At 44.3% G+C, this 24,310-nt stretch overlaps 1 protein-coding gene across 1 annotated transcript in view; it reads right to left on the reverse strand.

Annotated features, from left to right (window-relative positions):
- The window catches only part of LOC138855480 (G-protein coupled receptor GRL101-like), a gene marked incomplete at its 5' end in the record, with an annotated part of 102,632 nt that overhangs the window by 46,719 nt on the left and 31,603 nt on the right, over window positions 1-24,310 (reverse strand). The window contains 1 exon segment of the mRNA XM_070105083.1: window positions 9,343-9,541. Coding sequence (XP_069961184.1) covers window positions 9,343-9,541 — 199 coding nt within the window.

Below are 24,310 nucleotides of genomic sequence, written 5' to 3' on the forward strand. Positions count from 1 at the left end.
CAGGACCTGTGACTCTACCTCACTGTCTAGCAGTGTGGTACATCAGCAGGACCTGTGACTCTACCTCACTGTCTAGCAGTGTGGTACATCAGGAGGACCTGTGACTCTACCTCACTGTCTAGCAGTGTGGTACATCAGGAGGACCTGTGACTCTACCTCACTGTCTAGCAGTGTGGTACATCAGCAGGACCTGTGACTCTACCTCACTGTCTAGCAGTGTGGGTACATCAGCAGGACCTGTGACTCTACCTCACTGTCTAGCAGTGTGGTACATCAGCAGGACCTGTGACTCTACCTCACTGTCTAGCAGTGTGGGTACATCAGCAGGACCTGTGACTCTACCTCACTGTCTAGCAGTGTGGGTACATCAGCAGGACCTGTGACTCTACCTCACTGTCTAGCAGTGTGGGTACATCAGCAGGACCTGTGACTACATCTGTCTAGCGGTGTGGGTACATCAGGACCTGTGACTCTACCTCTGTCTAGCAGCGCAGCGTGGGTACATCAGGACCTGTGACTCTACCTCTGTCTAGCAGCGCAGCGTGGGTACTTCAGGACCTGTGACTCTACCTCTGTCTAGCAGTGCGGGTACAGCAGGAGCTGTGGCTCTACCCGTCTGTTTAGCAGTGTGGGTACATCAGCAGGACCTGTGACTCTACCTCACTGTCTAGCAGTGTGGTACATCAGGAGGACCTGTGACTCTACCTCACTGTCTAGCAGTGTGGGTACATCAGGAGGACCTGTGACTCTACCTCACTGTCTAGCAGTGTGGGTACATCAGGAGGACCTGTGACTCTACCTCACTGTCTAGCAGTGTGGTACATCAGGAGGACCTGTGACTCTACCTCACTGTCTAGCAGTGTGGTACATCAGCAGGACCTGTGACTCTACCTCACTGTCTAGCAGTGTGGTACATCAGCAGGACCTGTGACTCTACCTCACTGTCTAGCAGTGTGGGTACATCAGCAGGACCTGTGACTCTACCTCACTGTCTAGCAGTGTGGTACATCAGCAGGACCTGTGACTCTACCTCACTGTCTAGCAGTGTGGTACATCAGGAGGACCTGTGACTCTACCTCACTGTCTAGCAGTGTGGTACATCAGCAGGACCTGTGACTCTACCTCACTGTTTAGCAGTGTCAGCAGGACCTGGTACATCAGCAGCAGGACCTGTGACTCTACCTCACTGTCTAGCAGTGTGGTACATCAGCAGGACCTGTGACTCTACCTCACTGTCTAGCAGTGTGGTACATCAGCAGGACCTGTGACTCTACCTCACTGTCTAGCAGTGTGGTACATCAGCAGGACCTGTGACTCTACCTCACTGTCTAGCAGTGTGGGTACATCAGCAGGACCTGTGACTCTACCTCACTGTCTAGCAGTGTGGTACATCAGCAGGACCTGTGACTCTACCTCACTGTCTAGCAGTGTGGTACATCAGCAGGACCTGTGACTCTACCTCACTGTCTAGCAGTGTGGGTACATCAGCAGGACCTGTGACTCTACCTCACTGTCTAGCAGTGTGGGTACATCAGCAGGACCTGTGACTCTACCTCACTGTCTAGCAGTGTGGTACATCAGCAGGACCTGTGACTCTACCTCACTGTCTAGCAGTGTGGTACATCAGGAGGACCTGTGACTCTACCTCACTGTCTAGCAGTGTGGTACATCAGCAGGACCTGTGACTCTACCTCACTGTCTAGCAGTGTGGTACATCAGCAGGACCTGTGACTCTACCTCACTGTCTAGCAGTGTGGTACATCAGCAGGACCTGTGACTCTACCTCACTGTCTAGCAGTGTGGTACATCAGCAGGACCTGTGACTCTACCTCACTGTCTAGCAGTGTGGTACATCAGCAGGACCTGTGACTCTACCTCACTGTCTAGCAGTGTGGTACATCAGCAGGACCTGTGACTCTACCTCACTGTCTAGCAGTGTGGTACATCAGCAGGACCTATGACTCTACCTCACTGTCTAGCAGTGTGGTACATCAGCAGGACCTATGACTCTACCTCACTGTCTAGCAGTGTGGTACATCAGCAGGACCTGTGACTCTACCTCACTGTCTAGCAGTGTGGTACATCAGCAGGACCTGTGACTCTACCTCACTGTCTAGCAGTGTGGTACATCAGCAGGACCTGTGACTCTACCTCACTGTCTAGCAGTGTGGTACATCAGCAGGACCTGTGACTCTACCTCACTGTCTAGCAGTGTGGTACATCAGCAGGACCTGTGACTCTACCTCACTGTCTAGCAGTGTGGGTACATCAGCAGGACCTGTGACTCTACCTCACTGTCTAGCAGTGTGGTACATCAGCAGGACCTGTGACTCTACCTCACTGTCTAGCAGTGTGGTACATCAGCAGGACCTGTGACTCTACCTCACTGTCTAGCAGTGTGGGTACATCAGCAGGACCTGTGACTCTACCTCACTGTCTAGCAGTGTGGTACATCAGGAGGACCTGTGACTCTACCTCACTGTCTAGCAGTGTGGTACATCAGCAGGACCTGTGACTCTACCTCACTGTCTAGCAGTGTGGTACATCAGCAGGACCTGTGACTCTACCTCACTGTCTAGCAGTGTGGTACATCAGCAGGACCTGTGACTCTACCTCACTGTCTAGCAGTGTGGGTACATCAGCAGGACCTGTGACTCTACCTCACTGTCTAGCAGTGTGGTACATCAGCAGGACCTGTGACTCTACCTCACTGTCTAGCAGTGTGGTACATCAGCAGGACCTGTGACTCTACCTCACTGTCTAGCAGTGTGGTACATCAGCAGGACCTGTGACTCTACCTCACTGTCTAGCAGTGTGGTACATCAGCAGGACCTGTGACTCTACCTCACTGTCTAGCAGTGTGGTACATCAGCAGGACCTGTGACTCTACCTCACTGTCTAGCAGTGTGGTACATCAGCAGGACCTGTGACTCTACCTCACTGTCTAGCAGTGTGGTACATCAGCAGGACCTGTGACTCTACCTCACTGTCTAGCAGTGTGGTACATCAGCAGGACCTGTGACTCTACCTCACTGTCTAGCAGTGTGGGTACATCAGCAGGACCTGTGACTCTACCTCACTGTCTAGCAGTGTGGGTACATCAGCAGGACCTGTGACTCTACCCGTCTGTCTAGCAGTGTGGGTACATCAGCAGGACCTGTGACTCTACCTCACTGTCTAGCAGTGTGTGTACATCAGCAGGACCTGTGACTCTACCCGTCTGTCTAATAGTGTTGGTACATCAGCAGGACCTTTGACTCTACCCGTCTGTCTAGCAGTGTGGGTACATCAGCAGGACCTTTGACTCTACCCGTCTGTCTAGCAGTGTGGGTACATCAGCAGGACCTTTGACTCTACCCGTCTGTCAAGCAGTGTGGGTACATCAGCAGGACCTGTGACTACCCGTCTGTCTAGCAGTGTGGGTACATCAGCAGGACCTGTGACTCTACCCGTCTGTCTAATAGTGTTGGTACATCAGCATGACCTGTGACTACCCGTCTGTCTAGCAGTGTGGGTACATCAGCAGGACCTTTGACTCTACCCGTCTGTCTAGCAGTGTGGGTACATCAGCAGGACCTTTGACTCTACCCGTCTGTCTAGCAGTGTGGGTACATCAGCAGGACCTGTGACTACCCGTCTGTCTAGCAGTGTGGGTACATCAGCAGGACCTGTGACTCTACCTCACTGTCTAGCAGTGTGGGTACATCAGCAGGACCTGTGACTCTACCCGTCTGTCTAATAGTGTTGGTACATCAGCAGGACCTTTGACTCTACCCGTCTGTCTAGCAATGTGGGTACATCAGCAGGACCTTTGACTCTACCCGTCTGTCTAGCAGTGTGGGTACATCAGCAGGACCTTTGACTCTACCCGTCTGTCAAGCAGTGTGGGTACATCAGCAGGACCTGTGACTACCCGTCTGTCTAGCAGTGTGGGTACATCAGCAGGTCCTGTGACTCTACCTGTCTGTCTAATAGTGTTGGTACATCAGCATGACCTGTGACTACCCGTCTGTCTAGCAGTGTGGGTACATCAGCAGGACCTGTGACTACCCGTCTGTCTAGCAGTGTGGGTACATCAGCAGGACCTGTGACTCTACCCGTCTGTCTAATAGTGTTGGTACATCAGCATGACCTGTGACTACCCGTCTGTCTAGCAGTGTGGGTACATCAGCAGGACCTTTGACTCTACCGGTCTGTCTAGCAGTGTGGGTACATCAGCAGGACCTTTGACTCTACCCGTCTGTCTAGCAGTGTGGGTACATCAGCAGGACCTGTGACTACCCGTCTGTCTAGCAGTGTGGGTACATCAGCAGGACCTGTGACTACCCGTCTGTCTAGCAGTGTGGGTACATCGCGACGCCTGAGATTGTCACGTTACTCGATTGCTAGCGCATTCAGTTCCAACATTGAGGTCTGTATACCTGGAGAGGGGTTTCTGGGGATCAACGCCCCCGCGGCACGGTGAGTGACCAGGCCTTGCGGTGAATCAGTGCTTGATCAACCAAGCTGTTACTGTTGGCCACACCCAAAACGATGAGCCACAGGATGGCTGGCCAGGAATTGACTTTAGGTGCCTGTCCAGGGCCACCTTGAAGACAGCCAGGGATCTGTTGGTAATCCCTCTTATGTATGCTGGGAGGCAGTTGAACAGTCTTGGACCCCTGACACTTATTGTTTTGTCTCTTAGCGTATTCGTAGCGCTCCTGCTTTTCACTGGAGGGAGTGGGATGTTATGCATCTCCAGCCAAGTATTTTGCTTTTGTAGGGAGTGACTTTCGTGTGCAGATTTAGGACTAGTCCCTCTAAGATTTTCCAGGTGTCTTAATCATTTGTACTCTGCTGAGTTCCAGGAAGTACAAATCAAGGGACTTCAACTGTTCCTAGTTATTTAGGTGCTTTATTGTAATTATACGTAGCTTGAAAGTTTTCTGTATATTCTCCAGGTCAGTAATTTCACCAGCCTTGAAAGGGGGCTGTTAGTGTGCAGCAGTATTCCAGCCTAGAGAGAACAAGTGATTTGAAGAGAATCATCATGAGCTTGGCGTCCCTAGTTTTGAATGTTCTCATTATCCATCCTATCATTGAACATTAAAATGGTATAAAATACCGACAGGTTGTTAGGTAAGACACATATGCAACAGTTAGGTATCTTTATTTTGAAACGTTTCGCCTACGCAGTAGGCTTCTTCAGTCGAGTACAGAAAAGTTGATAGAAGCAGAAGATATTTGAAGACGATGTAATCAGTCCATCACCCTTAAATTTTTGAGGTGGTCAGTCCCTCAGTCTGGAGAAGAGCATTGTTTCATTTTATGGAACAATGCTCTTCTCCAGACTGAGGGACTGACCACCTCAAAACTTTAAGGGTGATGGACTGATTACATCGTCTTCAAGTATCTTCTGCTTCTATCAACTTTTCTGTACTTGACTGAAGAAGCCTACTGTGTAGGCGAAACGTTTCATAATAAAGATACCTAACTGTTGCATATGTGTCTTACCTAACATCCTATCATTGTTCTAGCAGATGTAGAAGATACATTGTTGTGATCTTTGAAAGTGAGATTTCCTGACATTATCACTCCCAGGTCCTTCACATTAGTTTTTCGCTCTACTGAGTGGTTGGAATGTGTTTTATATTCCGATACAGTTTTAATTTGTTCGAGTTTATCATATGGGAGTAATTGAAATTTCTCATCATTGAACTTCATATTGTTTTCTGCGGCCCATTTAGAGATTTGGTTGATGTCCGCCTGGAGCCTTGCAGTGTCTTCGGTGGATGACACTGTCATGGCAATTCGGATGTCTTCCGCAAAGGGAGACATGGCCTTCCTTGTGATTGGCTGGTTGATCCAAGGTACCAGTATAACGATAGGGCCTCTACTTGTTACACCCTTACCATCTGGTTCACTGGTCGGGAGGGCATGTCTATGTGAGTGTGTTATGTGCCGAATAAAATGTAGCATGCCACACGGTGCTGTGGCTGACATCTACGTTATATATGGGATGAGGAACAGGATGGGAGCAAGTACTGTGCCTTGTGGAACAGAACTTTTCACTGTAGCCGCCTCTGACTTTACTGTTTACTGTTGCTCTGTGTTCTGTTTGTTACTCCCCTCAAGGGAGGTACCTTGACCCTGGTGAGGGGCTCTTGATCTAGGGAATTGGATCTGTGCTCCGGTTCCCTGAATTGAGCCTGAATACCTTCCATCCCCCCCAAGTGCGCTGTATAATCCTACGGGTTTAGAGCTCCCCATGATTATAATCTGTTACTACGTAAATTTATCCATCAACCAACTTTCCTGTTATTCCTTTATCACACATTTTGTGTGCTATTATACCATGGTCACATTTGTCGAAAGTTTTCACAAAGTCTGTGTATAATACATCTGCATTTTATTTGTCCTCCAGTGCAGCCAGGACCTTGTCATAGTGGTCCAGTAGTTGGGATTTAGAGCAGGTAACTCCTGCTCTAAATCCATGTTGCCCTGAGTTGTGAAACTGATGGATATCTAAGTGGGTGGTGATCTTGCTTCTAAGATGCCTTTTAAAGATTTTTTTTAATGGGTAGTAGTGCTATCGGTTTTAATTCTTTGCAGTTACTGCTACAGTTGTAGAGTGGGGCTATGTCTGTTGTTTTTAGTGAGTGTGGGATGACCCTTGTGTCCATGTTCCCTCTCCATAGATTGCTGAAGGCACGTGACAGGGGTTTCTTGCAGTTCTTGATGAACATGAGTCGCATGAGTCTGGTCCTGGGGCAGAGTACATGGGGCAGAGTACATGGCCATGTTATTGATTACTTTTTCAGTCTTGTAGAGTTAGAATAATGTAAGGAAAAAATCATTTAGTCTGGGTAACGACACTAACCGTTAAGTCATATTGGTACTTCAGCACCTCACTAACTTTTTTGGCGTCATCTGGGTAAGTTTCATCTTGTTTAAGCAAGGGTCCAGTACAGGATGCTGGTTTTGCCTTAGATTTGACATAGGAATTGACTTATTTTGTCTTTCAATTTCATTTTTTGGTTTTAAATTGTATGCTTGTCTTCTGTAAGATTCCATAATCTTATTAAATTTGATATTTGCTATTTCTCTGACCAGTGCTTCTAGTCCCTTTTAGCAGGTCTGTGATTCTTGGCCTTCGCCTGTATAGGAAGCATCTCTCTCTTTCTAGTTAACATCTTAATAGTATGCGCCTTGAAGCCCTTGATCATACCTCAAGTGCCACAGAATTCATTCTTTATAGGCAAAGGTTCGGATCCGCGTTGCTTAGGATATATATATCAAGGTTGTTTCATTTAGGATATGGTTGTGTACGTTAGGCTCGTATTGGAGTATGCAGCACCAGTTTGGAACCCACACCTAGCCAAGCATGTAAGGAAACGAGAAAGTGCAAAGGTTTGCAACAAGACTAATCCCGCTCTGTGTTTGTTACTGAAGTTTATGCTGGTCAGGAGCCCTGGGCATACATGTCTGTACTTCTCTTATGATCTGAGTGGAAACATTAGGATGCATTTTCTTAGGACCTAGAAGTAAGTAGGTACCTGGGTGTCTTATGGAAACACGTCCTAACGTTTTCCAGCTGTACTGGGGACTCGATCTCCGGACCTCAGTGCGGGAGCTGAGTGCGCTAGCGATATTTAGATATTACGTAGTCAGTAACTACTAATAAAGGCAGACTTACAGACAATGTTAGGTAAGAGGATATGTATGCAGCTAATAAAACATCACATTACTTGTACATGTGTCATTTACCTCGTCAATATTTACCTCTGGAGCTGACTTAAGAAATCGTAATGACACGTTTGCAATCGTGTCATTACGATTTCTTGAGTCATGTTGTTAGGTAAGACACATATGCAACACCTAACTGTTGCATATGTGTCTTACCTAACAACCTGTCGGTATTTTATACCATTTTAATGTTCTTGAGTCATGTTGACGGCAGTGAAGGGACTTGAGCTAGAGTTCGTCACGGCTACGCTAGCTGGAGATTCGTCTGTAAAAACTTGCATTTGTGGTCACAGAGGTGCCTGTGCTAACCTTCCTATGGTGTAGAAATATACCTAGTTGGATGAATCTTATTGTGGCTAGCTGGTCTAGTGGCTAACGCGACGGGCTGGAGTTTTGAGACTATGACCGCGGGTTCTATCCCGGCCGGGGGTATGGTTTCCTCTGGAGATGTTTTTGTTGGTAAATAATGTAGGAACGTCAAGATCGCCTGTACTAACCCAGTTTACTTGCACTAATAATGGCCAAGGTTAAGCTATGTTAGGTTAGAAATTGACTTACTGATTCCTGTGTTAAATTCGATGAACGTATTTGCTTTTGGATGGGAAGGGCTGTGTAATAGAGTATAACTCGACTTACGAAATCGTAATGACAAGATTACAAACAAATCATACCACGGGTAGGGATAGAACCCGCGATCTATCCCCGCGGGTTCTATCCCCGCCCGCGGTATGGATTTCTTTAATACAGTGTAAATATGCAGATTCTAACTTAGAGAATTGAGACACTTATGCAACATATGGGAATCTTTACTGAAGAAACGTTTCGCCACACAGTGGCTTCATCAGTCTTAAAGCAGGAAGGTATAAGGAGAGGAGTTTGAGGTAATCAGTCCCTCAGCCTGGAGTCGATGTGTTCAGTCCATCAATCTTGTAGAAAGTACAGCATAGAGCCGATAGTGGATGGTTCCACTGTGACTCCGCCTCCTCCTGCTTCACCTCACCTCACTACAGTATATAAGCCACGTCTACGGCCCTATGCTGTACTTTCTACAAGATTGATGGACTGAACACATCGACTCCAGGCTGAGGGACTGATTACCTCAAACTCATCCTCTCCTTATACCTTCCTGCTTTGTTTAAGACTGATGAAGCCACTGTGTGGCGAAACGTTTTTTCAGTAACGATTCCCATATGTTGCACAAGTGTCTCAACTTGTCGGTTTTCAAAACCATTCATCAGATTCTAACTTGCTGTGTTAGACGTGATCAGCCTGTAGATTAGATATATATTTTTGTTTAAAAGAAGTGTAATAAGTTGCTTTTCCCTAAACATGGACCTAACAGTATGAGTGAAGACAGAGGCTGGGGAAAGTATACAAGTTAGAAAGTGTATCAGACAGTTTTCCCTAAACATGGACCTAACAGTATGAGTGAAGACAGAGACTGGGGGAAGTTAGAAAGTATATCAGTCAGTTTTCCCTAAACATGGACCTAACTGTATGAGTGAAGACAGAGACTGGGGGAAGTTAGAAAGTGTATCAGTCAGTTTTCCCTAAACAAGGACCTACCAGTGAGAGTGAAGTGTATCAGTCAGTTTTCCCTAAACAAGGACCTACCAGTGAGAGTGAAGACGGAGAGCTCAGAAGAGAAGGTACTGATGAATCCAGCTAACTGACAGAGAGAAGATGTCCTCCAGGAGAGCTCATAGGCAGCATACACACCTCGGTACCTCAGGTCCACAGCAGCAACAATTAACAGGTAGACACCCATCAGGAGGTCACCCACACCCAGGTTCACGATCAGGAACGAGTGCATCTGCCAGAGAAAAAGGTCGTCTGAGTGATTAATACATTTTAAGACAATGAAAACGCCAAGGTTATTCCTTGGGTAGCATTGAAAATAGGTTGGGTTATACAATGTTGTTAGTGAGTTTGGGTTTGAGAGGGGCCTGCCTACTATGGGGCAATAGGCCCATGCTAGGCAGGTCATTATGCTCTTATACCGTGACTGGAACATTGAAGACTGGAACTTATGACGAAGCTACAGTCTGACATGAACTAGCCACAGATTAGCTAGTTACATACTGACTAGTCACACACTGACTAGTCACACACTGACTAGTCACACATTGACTAGACACACATTGACTAGTCATAAACATATTGGGGCCTTTATTTCAATGTCATAAATGGAGAATGCCTCATCCGATCGGCTTCAAACTTCTACCGCTCGTGATTTATTTTATAAGGAAAGCTTGTAATGTAAGTGGTCTTGGTACATCCCAGTTTTCCAGACATTTAAAACGAATTCAAACATTTAAGTTTTATTACTAAAGAACGCCTTGTCTGATCGGTTTCAAACTTCGTCCCATTTTCCCTTCTGTCTACAATTAGTGTCTTTCAACAGTGAACATCGCGGCTGCTGGTCACAATAACATCACTCTAGCGGCCATGTTATGACCTTTGTAACGATATATTCCGTCAGTAACACTGAGAATGTTAGGTTAAGGTTTGTCAGGAACCCGGACAAGTGTTTCCTGACGTTTCCTGATCCACAGCTGGATCCTCACACAGTGAGCACCCTGGTTCGATTCCCGTAAGGGTTGAAACACTGGATATGTTTCCTTACACTGGGTGTTAGTGGACTGGTGTGGGTGGCATCCTGGGTGTTAGTGGACTGGTGTGAGTGGCATTATGGGTGTTAGTGGACTGGTGTGGGTAGCATCCTGGGTGTTAGTGGACTGGTGTGGGTGGCATCCTGGGTGTTAGTGGACTGGTGTGGGTGGCATCCTGGGTGTTAGTGGACTGGTGTGGGTGGCATCCTGGGTGTTAGTGGACTGGTGTGGGTGGCATCCTGGGTGTTAGTGGACTGGTGTGGGTGGCATCCTGGGTGTTAGTGGACTGGTGTGGGTGGCATCCTGGGTGTTAGTGGACTGGTGTGGGTGGCATCCTGAGTGTTAGTGGACTGGTGTGGGTGGCATCCTGGGTGTTAGTGGACTGGTGTGGGTGGCATCCTGGGTGTTAGTGGACTGGTGTGGGTGGCATCCTGGGTGTTAGTGGACTGGTGTGGGTGGCATCCTGAGTGTTAGTGGACTGGTGTGGGTGGCATCCTGGGTGTTAGTGGACTGGTGTGGGTGGCATCCTGGGTGTTAGTGGACTGGTGTGGGTGGCATCCTGGGTGTTAGTGGACTGGTGTGGGTGGCATGCTGGGTGTTAGTGGACTGGTGTGGGTGGCATCCTGGATGTTAGTGGACTGGTGTGGGTGGCATCCTGGGTATTAGTGGACTGGTGTGGGTGGCATCCTGGGTGTTAGTGGACTGGTGTGCGTGGCATCCTGGGTGTTAGTGGACTGATGTGGGTGGCATCCTGGGTGTTATTGGAATGGTGTGGGTGGCATCCTGGGTGTTAGTGGACTGGTGTGGGTAGCATCCTGGGTGTTAGTGGACTGGTGTGGGTGGCATCCTGGGTGTTAGTGGACTGGTGTGGGTGGCATCCTGGGTGTTAGTGGACTGGTGTGGGTGGCATCCTGGGTGTTAGTGGACTGGTGTGGGTGGCGTCCTGGGACAAAACTGACATAATTTGCGGGAAATGCTCAGCATAACAAGCAACTTTCTATATAGTAGTATGTCACTGATGTCAGCTATGATCTGTATACCTTGTACATGTACTAGTATACCTTGTACATGTACTTGTATACCTTGTACATGTACTTGTATACCTTGTACATGTACTTGTATACCTTGTACATGTACTTGTATACCTTGTACATGTACTTGTATACCTTGTACATGTACTGGTATACCTTGTACATATACTTGTATACCCTGTACATGTACTTGTATACCTTGTACATGTACTTGTATACCTTGTACATGTACTTGTATACCTTGTACATGTAAATATTATTATTATTATTATTATTGTCATGACTTTTGGATACTTATTACAATGTCCTTTAAATGTTCAGCTTAATAATAATAATAATAATAATAATAATAATAATAATAATAATCATAATAATCATAATATCTCTACCAGTACAAGATACAAGTTTGTAGATGAATGGTTCAGAGAACCGACATGTTGATAAATTAGACACATGTGCAACTCTTGGGTATCTTTATTGAGGAAACGTTTCGCCACACAGTGGCTTCATCAGTCCATACAAAGGAGAATCTTGAAGAACAGGAGGAGAATGAGGTAATCAGTCCCTCAACCTTGAGTCGATGTGTTCAGTCCATCAATCTTGAATAGAATACGGCATATCAGCGGAGAAGCAGCTTATAAACCGTATGGCAGGAGAGGTGCAGCAGTCATAGGTGGTGTCACATTTGTTCAATGTGGAAGTAGGTCGTGCCCAAGAATTAGGCAAGCGAAGAATTCCAAAGTATTAAGATCCCAAGAAGTTGCAGTGTCTGACAGGATTGTAGATGAATGGTTCACAGAACCGACATGTTGATAAAGATACCCAAGAGTTGCACATGTGTCTAATTTAACATGTCGGTTCTTTGAACCATTCATCTACAAATCTGTCAGACACTGCAACTTCTTAGGATCTTAATACTTAGGAATTCTTCGCTTGCCTAATTCTTGGGCACGACCTACTTCCACATTGAACAAATGTGACACCACCTATGACTGCTGCACCTCTCCTGCCATACGGTTTATAAGCTGCTTCTCCACTGATATGCCGTATTCTATTCAAGATTGATGGACTGAACACATCGACTCAAGGTTGAGGGACTGATTACCTCATTCTCCTCCTGTTCTTCAAGTTTCTCCTACGTATGGACTGATGAAGCCACTGTGTGGCGAAACGTTTCCTCAATAAAGATACCCAAGAGCTGCACATGTGTCTAATTTATCAACAAGATGCAACTTATACAGACCATAGTTCACACCTATGACATACTGTATAGAAAGTTCCTGGTTATACAGAGCATTTCTGGAAATTAAAGTTAATTTTGTGCCCAGGATGCCACCCACACCAGTCGGCTAACGTCCAGATAAACACGGACAGCAGGTGTCTTAAGGAAACACGCCCCAGTGTTTCCACCTGTGCTCGGGATCGAACCTAGGACCTCAGTGTATGAGTTGAGTGCGCTACCAACTGAACTACGTTTACTTGTTAATTGATTAGTCGAGGATTTGTTGCGTGTTGAGTCTCATCAATACTGTACTCACCTAAATGTGGTTGCAGGGGTCGAGTCTCGGTTCCTGGACCCCGCCCCTTTAATACGTAGAAAACATGTATACCATCTGGGTGTGTTTACAGCGGCTTCGTCAGTAGTACAGTACACTGATGTAACAGAAATGTGTACAGCAATTAGTGGAAGATGAGGTAATTAATCCCTTAGCCTAGCAGCAGGTGATGATTGCTGTAGATTACGGTGCTGAGGGACTAATTACCTCATTAGTTGGTGATCGCTGTAGATTACAGTGCTGAGGGACTAATTACCTCATCAGGTGATGATCGCTGTAGATTACAGTGCTGAGGGACTAATTACCTCATCAGGTGATGATCGCTGTAGATTACAGTGCTGAGGGACTAATTACCTCATCAGGTGATGATCGCTGTAGATTACGGTGCTGAGGGACTAATTACCTCATCAGGTGATGATCGCTGAAGATTACGGTGCTGAGGGACTAATTACCTCATCAGGTGATGATCGCTGTAGATTACGATGCTGAGGGACTAATTACCTCATCAGGTGATGATCGCTGTAGATTACGGTGCTGAGGGACTAATTACCTCATCAGGTGATGATCGCTGTAGATTACGATGCTGAGGGACTAATTACCTCATCAGGTGATGATCGCTGTAGATTACGGTGCTGAGGGACTAATTACCTCATCAGGTGATGATCGCTGTAGATTACGGTGCTGAGGGACTAATTACCTCATCAGGTGATGATCGCTGTAGATTACGGTGCTGAGGGACTAATTACCTCATCAGGTGATGATCGCTGTAGATTACGGTGCTGAGGGACTAATTACCTCATCAGGTGATGATCGCTGAAGATTACGGTGCTGAGGGACTAATTACCTCATCAGGTGATGATCGCTGTAGATTACGGTGCTGAGGGACTAATTACCTCATCAGGTGATGATCGCTGTAGATTACGGTGCTGAGGGACTAATTACCTCATCAGGTGATGATCGCTGTAGATTACGGTGCTGAGGGACTAATTACGTCATCAGGTGATGATCGCTGTAGATTACGGTGTTGAGGGACTAATTACCTCATCAGGTGATGATCGCTGTAGATTACGGTGCTGAGGGACTAATTACCTCATCAGGTGATGATCGCTGAAGATTACGGTGCTGAGGGACTAATTACCTCATCAGGTGATGATCGCTGTAGATTACGATGCTGAGGGACTAATTACCTCATCAGGTGATGATCGCTGTAGATTACGGTGCTGAGGGACTAATTACCTCATCAGGTGATGATCGCTGTAGATTACGATGCTGAGGGACTAATTACCTCATCAGGTGATGATCGCTGTAGATTACGGTGCTGAGGGACTAATTACCTCATCAGGTGATGATCGCTGTAGATTACGGTGCTGAGGGACTAATTACCTCATCAGGTGATGATCGCTGTAGATTACGGTGCTGAGGGACTAATTACCTCATCAGGTGATGATCGCTGTAGATTACGGTGCTGAGGGACTAATTACCTCATCAGGTGATGATCGCTGAAGATTACGGTGCTGAGGGACTAATTACCTCATCAGGTGATGATCGCTGTAGATTACAGTGCTGAGGGACTAATTACCTCATCAGGTGATGATCGCTGTAGATTACGGTGCTGAGGGACTAATTACCTCATCAGGTGATGATCGCTGTAGATTACGGTGCTGAGGGACTAATTACCTCATCAGGTGATGATCGCTGAAGATTACGGTGCTGAGGGACTAATTACCTCATCAGGTGATGATCGCTGAAGATTACGGTGCTGAGGGACTAATTACCTCATCAGGTGATGATCGCTGAAGATTACGGTGCTGAGGGACTAATTACCTCATCTGCCACTATTTGCTGTAGGTATTACTAGCACTACTACTATTGTCTCGCTTTAGTCCCCTTTCTGCCTGTTTCACTACCACCACCACAACTACCACTATGACCACAACTACCACTACGACCACCACCACAACTACCACTACGACCACCACAACTACCACTACCACCACCACAACTACCACTACGACCACAACTACCACTACGACCATCACAACTACCACTACGACCACAACTACCACTACGACCACCACCACAACTACCACTACGACCACCACAACTACCACTACCACCACCACTACCACTACAACCACCACTACAACCACCACTACTACCACTACCACCACCACTACTACCACTACCACCACTAACCACCACCACTACAACCACTACTACCACTACCACTACCACCACCACCACTACTACCACTACCACTACCACCACCACCACTACCACCACTACCACTACCACCACTACTACCACTACAACCACCACTACCACCACCACTACTACCAATACTACCACCACCACTACCACCACCACTACTACCACTACCACCACCAATACTACCACTACCACCACCACTACCACTACCACCACTATCAATACTACCACTACCACCACTATCAATACTACCACTACCACCACTATCAGTACTACCACTACCACCACTATCAATACTACCACTACCACCACTACTACCACTATAACTACCACCACCACTACCACCACTACAACCACTACTACCACTACCACTACCACCACCACTACTACCACTACCACCACCACTACTACCACTACCAGCATTCCTTTACCACTACTTCACTTCTCTCTCTGTCCCGTCTCTGTCCACCCCTCCTATATATACTGGCTCCCTTACCTTCGTGAGTTAGTGTGACTTTGTAAATGGTACAAGTCGGACCGTAAAGTCGTCCTAAGCTTCTCTTTCCTATGTGAGGATTATTTGTGTATTGTTCCAGTCACGGTATTGTTCCAGTCACGGTATTGTTCCAGTCACGGTATTGTTCCAGTCACGGTATTGTTCCAGTCACGGTATTGTTCCAGTCACAGTATTGTTTCAGTCACGGTATTGTGCCTTTTTGCTCGTTAAGTCCATGTATTAAAGTCACTGGATGGTGAAGCGTCTACAAGATACCCAGATGTTTCACATGCGTCTAATTCGTCAAGTTAGAACGTCTAAAACGATGCATTCGTAACCCGTGTTATATTTACCTATAAGAGAACGACCACAGCCTGTGTTTACATACTCATCAATTACTAAGAACGACCACAGCCTGTGTTTACATACTCATCAGTTACTAAGAACGACCACAGCCTGTGTTTGCATACTCATCAGTTACTAAGAACGACCACAGCCAGTGTTTGCATACTCATCAGTTACTAAGAACGACCACAGCCTGTGTTTGCATACTCATCAGTTACTAAGAACGACCACAGCCTGTGTTTGCATACTCATCAGTTACTAAGAACGACCACAGCCTGTGTTTACATACTCATCAGTTACTAAGAACGACCACAGCATACTCATCAGTTACTGTGTTTACATACTCATCAGTTACTAAGAACGACCACAGCCAGTGTTTGCATACTCATCAGTTACTAAGAACGACCACAGCCTGTGTTTACATACTCATCAGTTACTAAGAACGACCACAGCCTGTGTTTGCATACTCATCAGTTACTAAGAACGACCACAGCCTGTGTTTACATACTCATCAGTTACTAAGAACGACCACAGCCTGTGTTTACATACTCATCAGTTACTAAGAACGACCACAGCCTGTGTTTACATACTCATCAGTTACTAAGAACGACCACAGCCTGTGTTTACATACTCATCAGTTACTAAGAGAACGACTACAACTAGTGTTTACATACTCATCAGTTACTAAGAGAACGACCACAGCCTGTGTTTACATACTCATCAATTACTAAGAGAACGACCACAACTAGTGTTTACATACTCATCAGTTACTAAGAGAACGACCACAGCCTGTGTTTACATACTCATCAATTACTAAGAGAACGACCACAGCCTGTGGTTACATACTCATCAGTTACTAAGAGAACGACCACAACCAGTTTTTACATACTCCTCAATTACTAAGAGAACGACCACAACCCGTGTTTACATACTCATCAATTACTAAGAGAACGACCACAACCAGTGTTTACATATCAATTACTAAGAGAACGACCACAACCAGTGTTTGCATGCTCATCAAATACTGTTTACATACTCATCAATTACTAAGAGAACGACCACAACCAGTGTTTACATACTTATCAATTACTAAGAGAACGACCACAACCAGTGTTTACATACTCATCAATTACTAAGAGAACGACCACAACCAGTGTTTGCATACTCATCAATTACTAAGAGAACGACCACAACCAGTGTTTACATACTCATCAATTACTAAGAGAACGACCACAACCAGTGTTTACATACTCATCAATTACTAAGAGAACGACCACAACCAGTGTTTACATACTCATCAATTACTAAGAGAACGACCACAACCAGTGTTTACATACTCATCAATTACTAAGAGAACGACCACAACCTGTGTTTACATACTCATCAATTACTAAGAGAACGACCACAACCTGTGTTTACATACTCATCAATTACTAAGAGAACGACCACAACAAGTGTTTACATACTCATCAATTACTAAGAGAACGACCAGTGTTTACATACTCATCAATTAAGAGAACGACCACAACCTTTGTTTACATACTCATCAATTACTAAGTGAACGACCACAACCAGTGTTTACATACTCATCAACTACTAAGAGAACGACCACAACCAGTGTTTACATAATTACTACCAGTGTTTACATACTCATCAACTAAGAGAACGACCACAACCAGTGTTTACATACTCATCAATTACTAAGAGAACGACCACAACCTGTGTTTACATACTCATCAATTACTAAGAGAACGACCACAACCAGTGTTTACATACTCATCAATTACTAAGAGAACGACCACAACCAGTGTTTACATACTCATCAATTACTAAGAGAACGACCACAACCAGTGTTTACATACTCATCAATTACTAAGAGAACGACCACAACCAGTGTTTACATACTCATCAATTAAGAGAACGACCACAACCAGTGTTTATATACTCATCAATTACTAAGAGAACGACCACAACCTGTGTTTACATACTCATCAATTACTAAGAGAACGACCACAACCAGTGTTTACATACTCATCAATTACTAAGAGAACGACCACAACCAGTGTTTACATACTCATCAATTACTAAGAGAACGACCACAACCAGTGTTTACATAATTACTAAGAGAACGACCACAACCAGTGTTTACATACTCATCAATTAAGAGAACGACCACAACCAGTGTTTATATACTCATCAATTACTAAGAGAACGACCACAACCTGTGTTTACATACTCATCAATTACTAAGAGAACGACCACAACCTGTGTTTACATACTCATCAATTAAGAGAACGACCACAACCAGTGTTTATATACTCATCAATTACTAAGAGAACGACCACAACCAGTGTTTACATACTCATCAATTACTAAGAGAACGACCACAACCTGTGTTTACATACTCATCAATTACTAAGAGAACGACCACAGCCTGTGTTTACATACTCATCAATTACTAAGAGAACGACCACAGCCTGTGTTTACATACTCATCAATTACTAAGAGAACGACCACAACCTGTGTTTACATACTCATCAGTTGCTAAGAGAACGACCACAGCCTTTGTTTACATATCAATTACTAAGAGAACGACCACAACCAGTGTTTACATACTCATCAATTACTAAGAGAACGACCACAACCAGTGTTTACATACTCATCAATTACTAAGAGAACGACCACAACCAGTGTTTACATACTCATCAATTACTAAGAGAACGACCACAACCAGTGTTTACATACTCATCAATTACTAAGAGAACGACCACAACCTGTGTTTACATACTCATTAATTACTAAGAGAACGACCACAACCACTGTTTACATACTCATCAATTACTAAGAGAACGACCACAACCAGTGTTTACATACTCATCAATTACTAAGAGAACGACCTCAACCTGTTTACATACTCATCAATTATTAAGAGAACGACCACAACCAGTGTTTACATACTCATCAATTACTAAGAGAACGACCACAACCAGTGTTTACGTAATCAATTACTAAGAGAACGACCACAACCAGTGTTTACATACTCATCAATTACTAAGAGAACGACCACAACCTGTGTTTACATACTCATCAATTACTAAGAGAACGACCACAACCAGTGTTTACATACTCATCAATTACTAAGAGAACGACCACAACCTGTGTTTACATACTCATCAATTACTAAGAGAACGACCACAACCAGTGTTTACATACTCATCAATTACTAAGAGAACGACCACAACCAGTGTTTACATAATCAATTACTAAGAGAACGACCACAACCAGTGTTTACATACTCATCAATTACTAAGAGAACGACCACAACCTGTGTTTACATACTCATCAATTACTAAGAGAACGACCACAAGCAGTGTTTACATACTCATCAATTACTAAGAGAACGACCACAACCTGTGTTTACATACTCATCAATTACTAAGAGAACGACCACAGCCTGTGTTTTCATACTCATCAATTACTAAGAGAACGACCACAGCCTCTGTTTACATACTCATCAATTACTAAGAGAACGACCACAGCCTGTGTTTACATACTCATCAGTTACTAAGAGAACGACCACAACCAGTGTTTACATACTCATCAATTACTAAGAGAACGACCACAGCCTGTGTTTACATACTCATCAATTACTAAGAGAACGATCACAGCCTCTGTTTACATACTCATCAATTACTAAGAGAACGACCACAACCAGTGTTTACATACTCATCAATTACTAAGAGAACGACCACAACGAGTGTTTACATACTCATCAATTACTAAGAGAACGACCACAGCCTGTGTTTACATACTCATCAGTTACTAAGAGAACGACCTCAACCTGTGTTTACATACTCATCAATTACTAAGAGAACGACCACAACCAGTGTTTACATACTCATCAATTACTAAGAGAACGACCACAACCAGTGTTTACATACTCATCAATTACTAAGAGAACGACCACAACCAGTGTTTACATACTCATCAATTACTAAGAGAACGACCACAACCTGTGTTTACATACTCATCAATTACTAAGAGAACGACCACAACCTGTGTTTACATACTCATCAATTACTAAGAGAACGACCACAGCCTGTGCTTACATACTCATCAATTACTAAGAGAACGACCACAACCTGTGTTTACATACTCATCAATTACTAAGAGAACGACCACAACCTGTGTTTACATACTCATCAATTACTAAGAGAACGACCACAACCAGTGTTTACATACTCATCAATTACTAAGAGAACGACCACAACCAGTGTTTACATACTCATCAATTACTAAGAGAACGACCACAACCAGTGTTTACATACTCATCAATTACTAAGAGAACGACCACAACCAGTGTTTACATACTCATCAATTACTAAGAGAACGACCACAACCAGTGTTTACATACTCATCAATTACTAAGAGAACGACCACAGCCTGTGTTTACATACTCATCAATTACTAAGAGAACGACCACAACCTGTGTTTACATACTCATCAATTACTAAGAGAACGACCACAACCTGTGTTTACATACTCATCAATTACTAAGAGAACGACCACAACCAGTGTTTACATACTCATCAATTACTAAGAGAACGACCACAACCAGTGTTTACATACTCATCAATTACTAAGAGAACGACCACAACCTGTGTTTACATACTCATCAATTACTAAGAGAACGACCACAGCCTGTTTACATACTCATCAATTACTAAGAGAACGATCAACCTGTGTTTACATACTAAGAGAAGAACAGTGTTTACATACTCATCAATTACTAAGAGAACGACCACAGCCTGTGTTTACATACTCATCAATTACTAAGAGAACTACCACAACCTGTGTTTACATAATCAGTAAGAGAACGACCACAACCAGTGTTTTCATACTCATCAATTACTAAGAGAACGACCACAACCTGTGTTTACATAATTACTAAGAGAACGACCACAACCTGTGTTTACATAATTACTAAGAGAACGACCACAACCTGTGTTTACATAATTACTAAGAGAACGACCACAACCAGTGTTTACATACTCATCAATTACTAAGAGAACGACCTCAACCTGTGTTTACATACTCATCAATTACTAAGAGAACGACCTCAACCTGTGTTTACATACTCATCAATTACTAAGAGAACGACCACAACCTGTGTTTACATAATCAATTACTAAGAGAACGACCACAACCAGTGTTTACATACTCCAATAATACTTCCAGTGTCAACAAACAGTTGCAAGAGTCGTATTTGTTGCCAACATGTCTTATTAAACTCAGTCACGTGACCCCTGAATATTGCACAAAATTGCAATATCTTCAACATGGCTGTTTTGATTTTTAATTTTTTTTTCATATATTTAGTTTATTAACAATGGTGAATTTATCTTCGTATTAATTTTAACAAAATATATAAGTTGTTTGGATTAATTTCTATTGTCTCTAATTTTATTTTCATAATATGTGTATTGTAATTATTCAGACACATGCGACAAACCCGTATGGGTCATACAGCACAGAGGTGGAATTAGTAAGGGGAGGAGTTAGTGGGGTTAAATTACTGGAGGTGCAAAATTAACATCTAAAATTAACACTAAATTCGCGTCATAGTTGAGGCTGTCAGCAAAGATGTCAGAAAATTGTGTGTCAGGTGATGCTGATAGAGGATTCTGCGTGATCTGTAATATATAAAAACAGTCTATAGTAAACTAATCTGTAGTAAGCTAATCTCTGTGTAAACTAATCTATGGTAAACTAATCTCTATGTTTATTCACATAGGTGTTTAGTGCCACCTGGTAGTCCTTGTAATAATGGTAAAATACCATGAAAATGGACAGAGATGCAACTAATGTGACATTGTGGCAACGTTTCGCTCTCCAGGAGCTTTGTCAAGTTGTTTACGTAACACTCGAAACACTTGTGTTGTTACGATTTCGTGAATCATGATGGCGGTTTGGAAGGGACTTTTGCTAGAGTATGACACAGCCACGCTGGTGTGGGATTCACCTGTGAAAACGTGCATTTGTGGTCTCAGTGTTGGCCCATGCTAACCTTCCTATAGTGTAGAGAAATATACCTAGTTGGATGAATCTTATTGTAGTCAGCTGGCCCAGTGGTTAACACACTGGCCGGTGAGCTTTAGCATTCAGTTGCCATGGGTTCAAATCCCATCCGTTCTATGGTACGATTTAGGTGTCCGGTAGCTCGGTTGGTAACGTTCTCAGCTCACACACTGAGGTCTGCGCTTTTTCCTTAAGACACCTGCTGTCCCTGTTCACCTGAAGGTAAACAGGTACCTGGGTGTTAGTCGACTAGTGTGGGTCGCATACTGGGTACAAAATTAACCTAATTTTCCGGAAATGCCCTGAATAACCAGAACCTTTCTATACAGTTTGTAATTGACGTCAGCTATGGTCTGTATAAGTTGTATCAATTAATTGTAGAAATAAATATTATTATTTATTTGTGTTTGCAAGCAATTCGACTTGACTGCTGTATACGACGTACGATAGTTCCTGACTATGGAACTGAACTTCTCCAGGCCGAGGGACTGACAACCTCAAATTCTACGACTTCAAGGGTGATGGACTGATTACATCGTCTTCACATCTCTACTGTTCCTGCCTACTTTCTGTATTCGACTGAAGAAGCCTACTGTGTAGGCGAAACGTTTCGGAATAAAGTTGCCTAACTGTTGCCTATGTGTCTCACCTACCAACCAGATTGTGGGTAGTCAGATTTCAGGATCGCTTGGTGGAACTGATTTGCAGTGAGTATCATAACAAATATGGCACAGAACTCGAAGATATTTGCCAATTTTAGCAAACTTTGTATTTGGGGCGACAGACTGGAACCCAGTTTCTGAGGATTTGGAACCGCTGGGATATGCCTTACCATCTTTGCTTTAAAATAGTCAGGTAAGCAAGCACTAGGACATATTTTGCATACTTTAAGGTCCTGGAACCTTGATCCACTGAAGAAGTGCTTCCACGATCGCATGTGCAAAGAAAATGATAGGATGGATAATGAGAACTTTCAAAACGAGAGATGCCAAGCCTATGATGATCCTTTTCAAATCACTTGTTCTCTCTAGGCTGGAATACTGCTATACATTAACATCTCCATTCAAAGCAGGTGAAATCGCAGATCTAGAGAGTGTACAGAGATCCCTTACTGCACGTATAAGTTCTGTCAAGCACCTTAACTACTGGGAACGCTTGGAAGCACTTGACTTGTACTCGTTGGAACGCAGGAGGGAGAGATATATCATAATCTACACTTGGAAAATCTTGGAAGGAATGGTCCCAAATCTGCACACAGAAATCACTCCCTACGAAAGTAAAAGACTGGGCAGGCGATGCAAAATGCCCCCAATAAAAAGTAGGGGCGCCATTGGTACACTAAGAGAAAACACCATAAGTGTCCGGGGCCCAAAACTGTTCAACAGCCTCCCATCAAGCATTAGGGGAATTGCCAATAAACCCCTGGCTGCCTTCAAGAGAGAGCTGGACAGATACCTAGAGTCAGTGCCGGATCAGCCGGGCTGTGGCTCGTACGTTGGACTGCGTGCGGCCAGCAGTAACAGCCTAGTTGATCAGGCCCTGATCCATCGGGAGGCCTGGTCATGGACCGGGCCGCGGGGGCGTTGATCCCCGGAATAACCTCCAGGTAACCTCCAGGTAACCAGGACCGAAAGGTGTTTAATAAGTCCTAGTGTTTTTCTCACCTATCGTCTTGAACCAGTTTGTCGGGTATCAATTACCAAGGTTTATATCACTTCAGAATAATACCGATGGTGTTTAAGGGAAAATTAGTGTGTTTGTAAGATGTAAATTGGCCTTCGGGCATAGAAGGTAGTGAATATTTTTCACTGGAATTTCCCAAGTAGACGGAGGAATCCGTGGCTCAGTTGGTAGAGCACTTGCATTGTTGTGCGTATTTGAGACAGGAACCCAAATGCAGGTATAAATTGGAAATGAAGTCAATTGTGTATTTGACCCTGTAACTGAAGTGGGTCTCAAACATAATTCTTGTGGATTTAGCGTCATAAGGCAACCTAGTACACAGCCAGTGTGTGAACGCCCTACTGACCCGTGCAGAAGCCTCACCTTGTTACTACTAAACACTGAACCATGCTGGAGCCTCACCTTGTTACCACTAAACACTGAACCATGCTGGAGCCTCACCTTGTTACCACTAAACACTGAACCATGCTGGAGCCTCACCTTGTTACCACTAAACACTGAACCATGCTGGAGCCTCACCTTGTTACCACTAAACACTGAACCATGCTGGAGCCTCACCTTGTTACCACTAAA

The sequence above is a fragment of the Cherax quadricarinatus genome, chromosome 96 (genome assembly GCF_038502225.1).
Source record: "Cherax quadricarinatus isolate ZL_2023a chromosome 96, ASM3850222v1, whole genome shotgun sequence".
NCBI lineage: Eukaryota > Metazoa > Arthropoda > Malacostraca > Decapoda > Parastacidae > Cherax > Cherax quadricarinatus.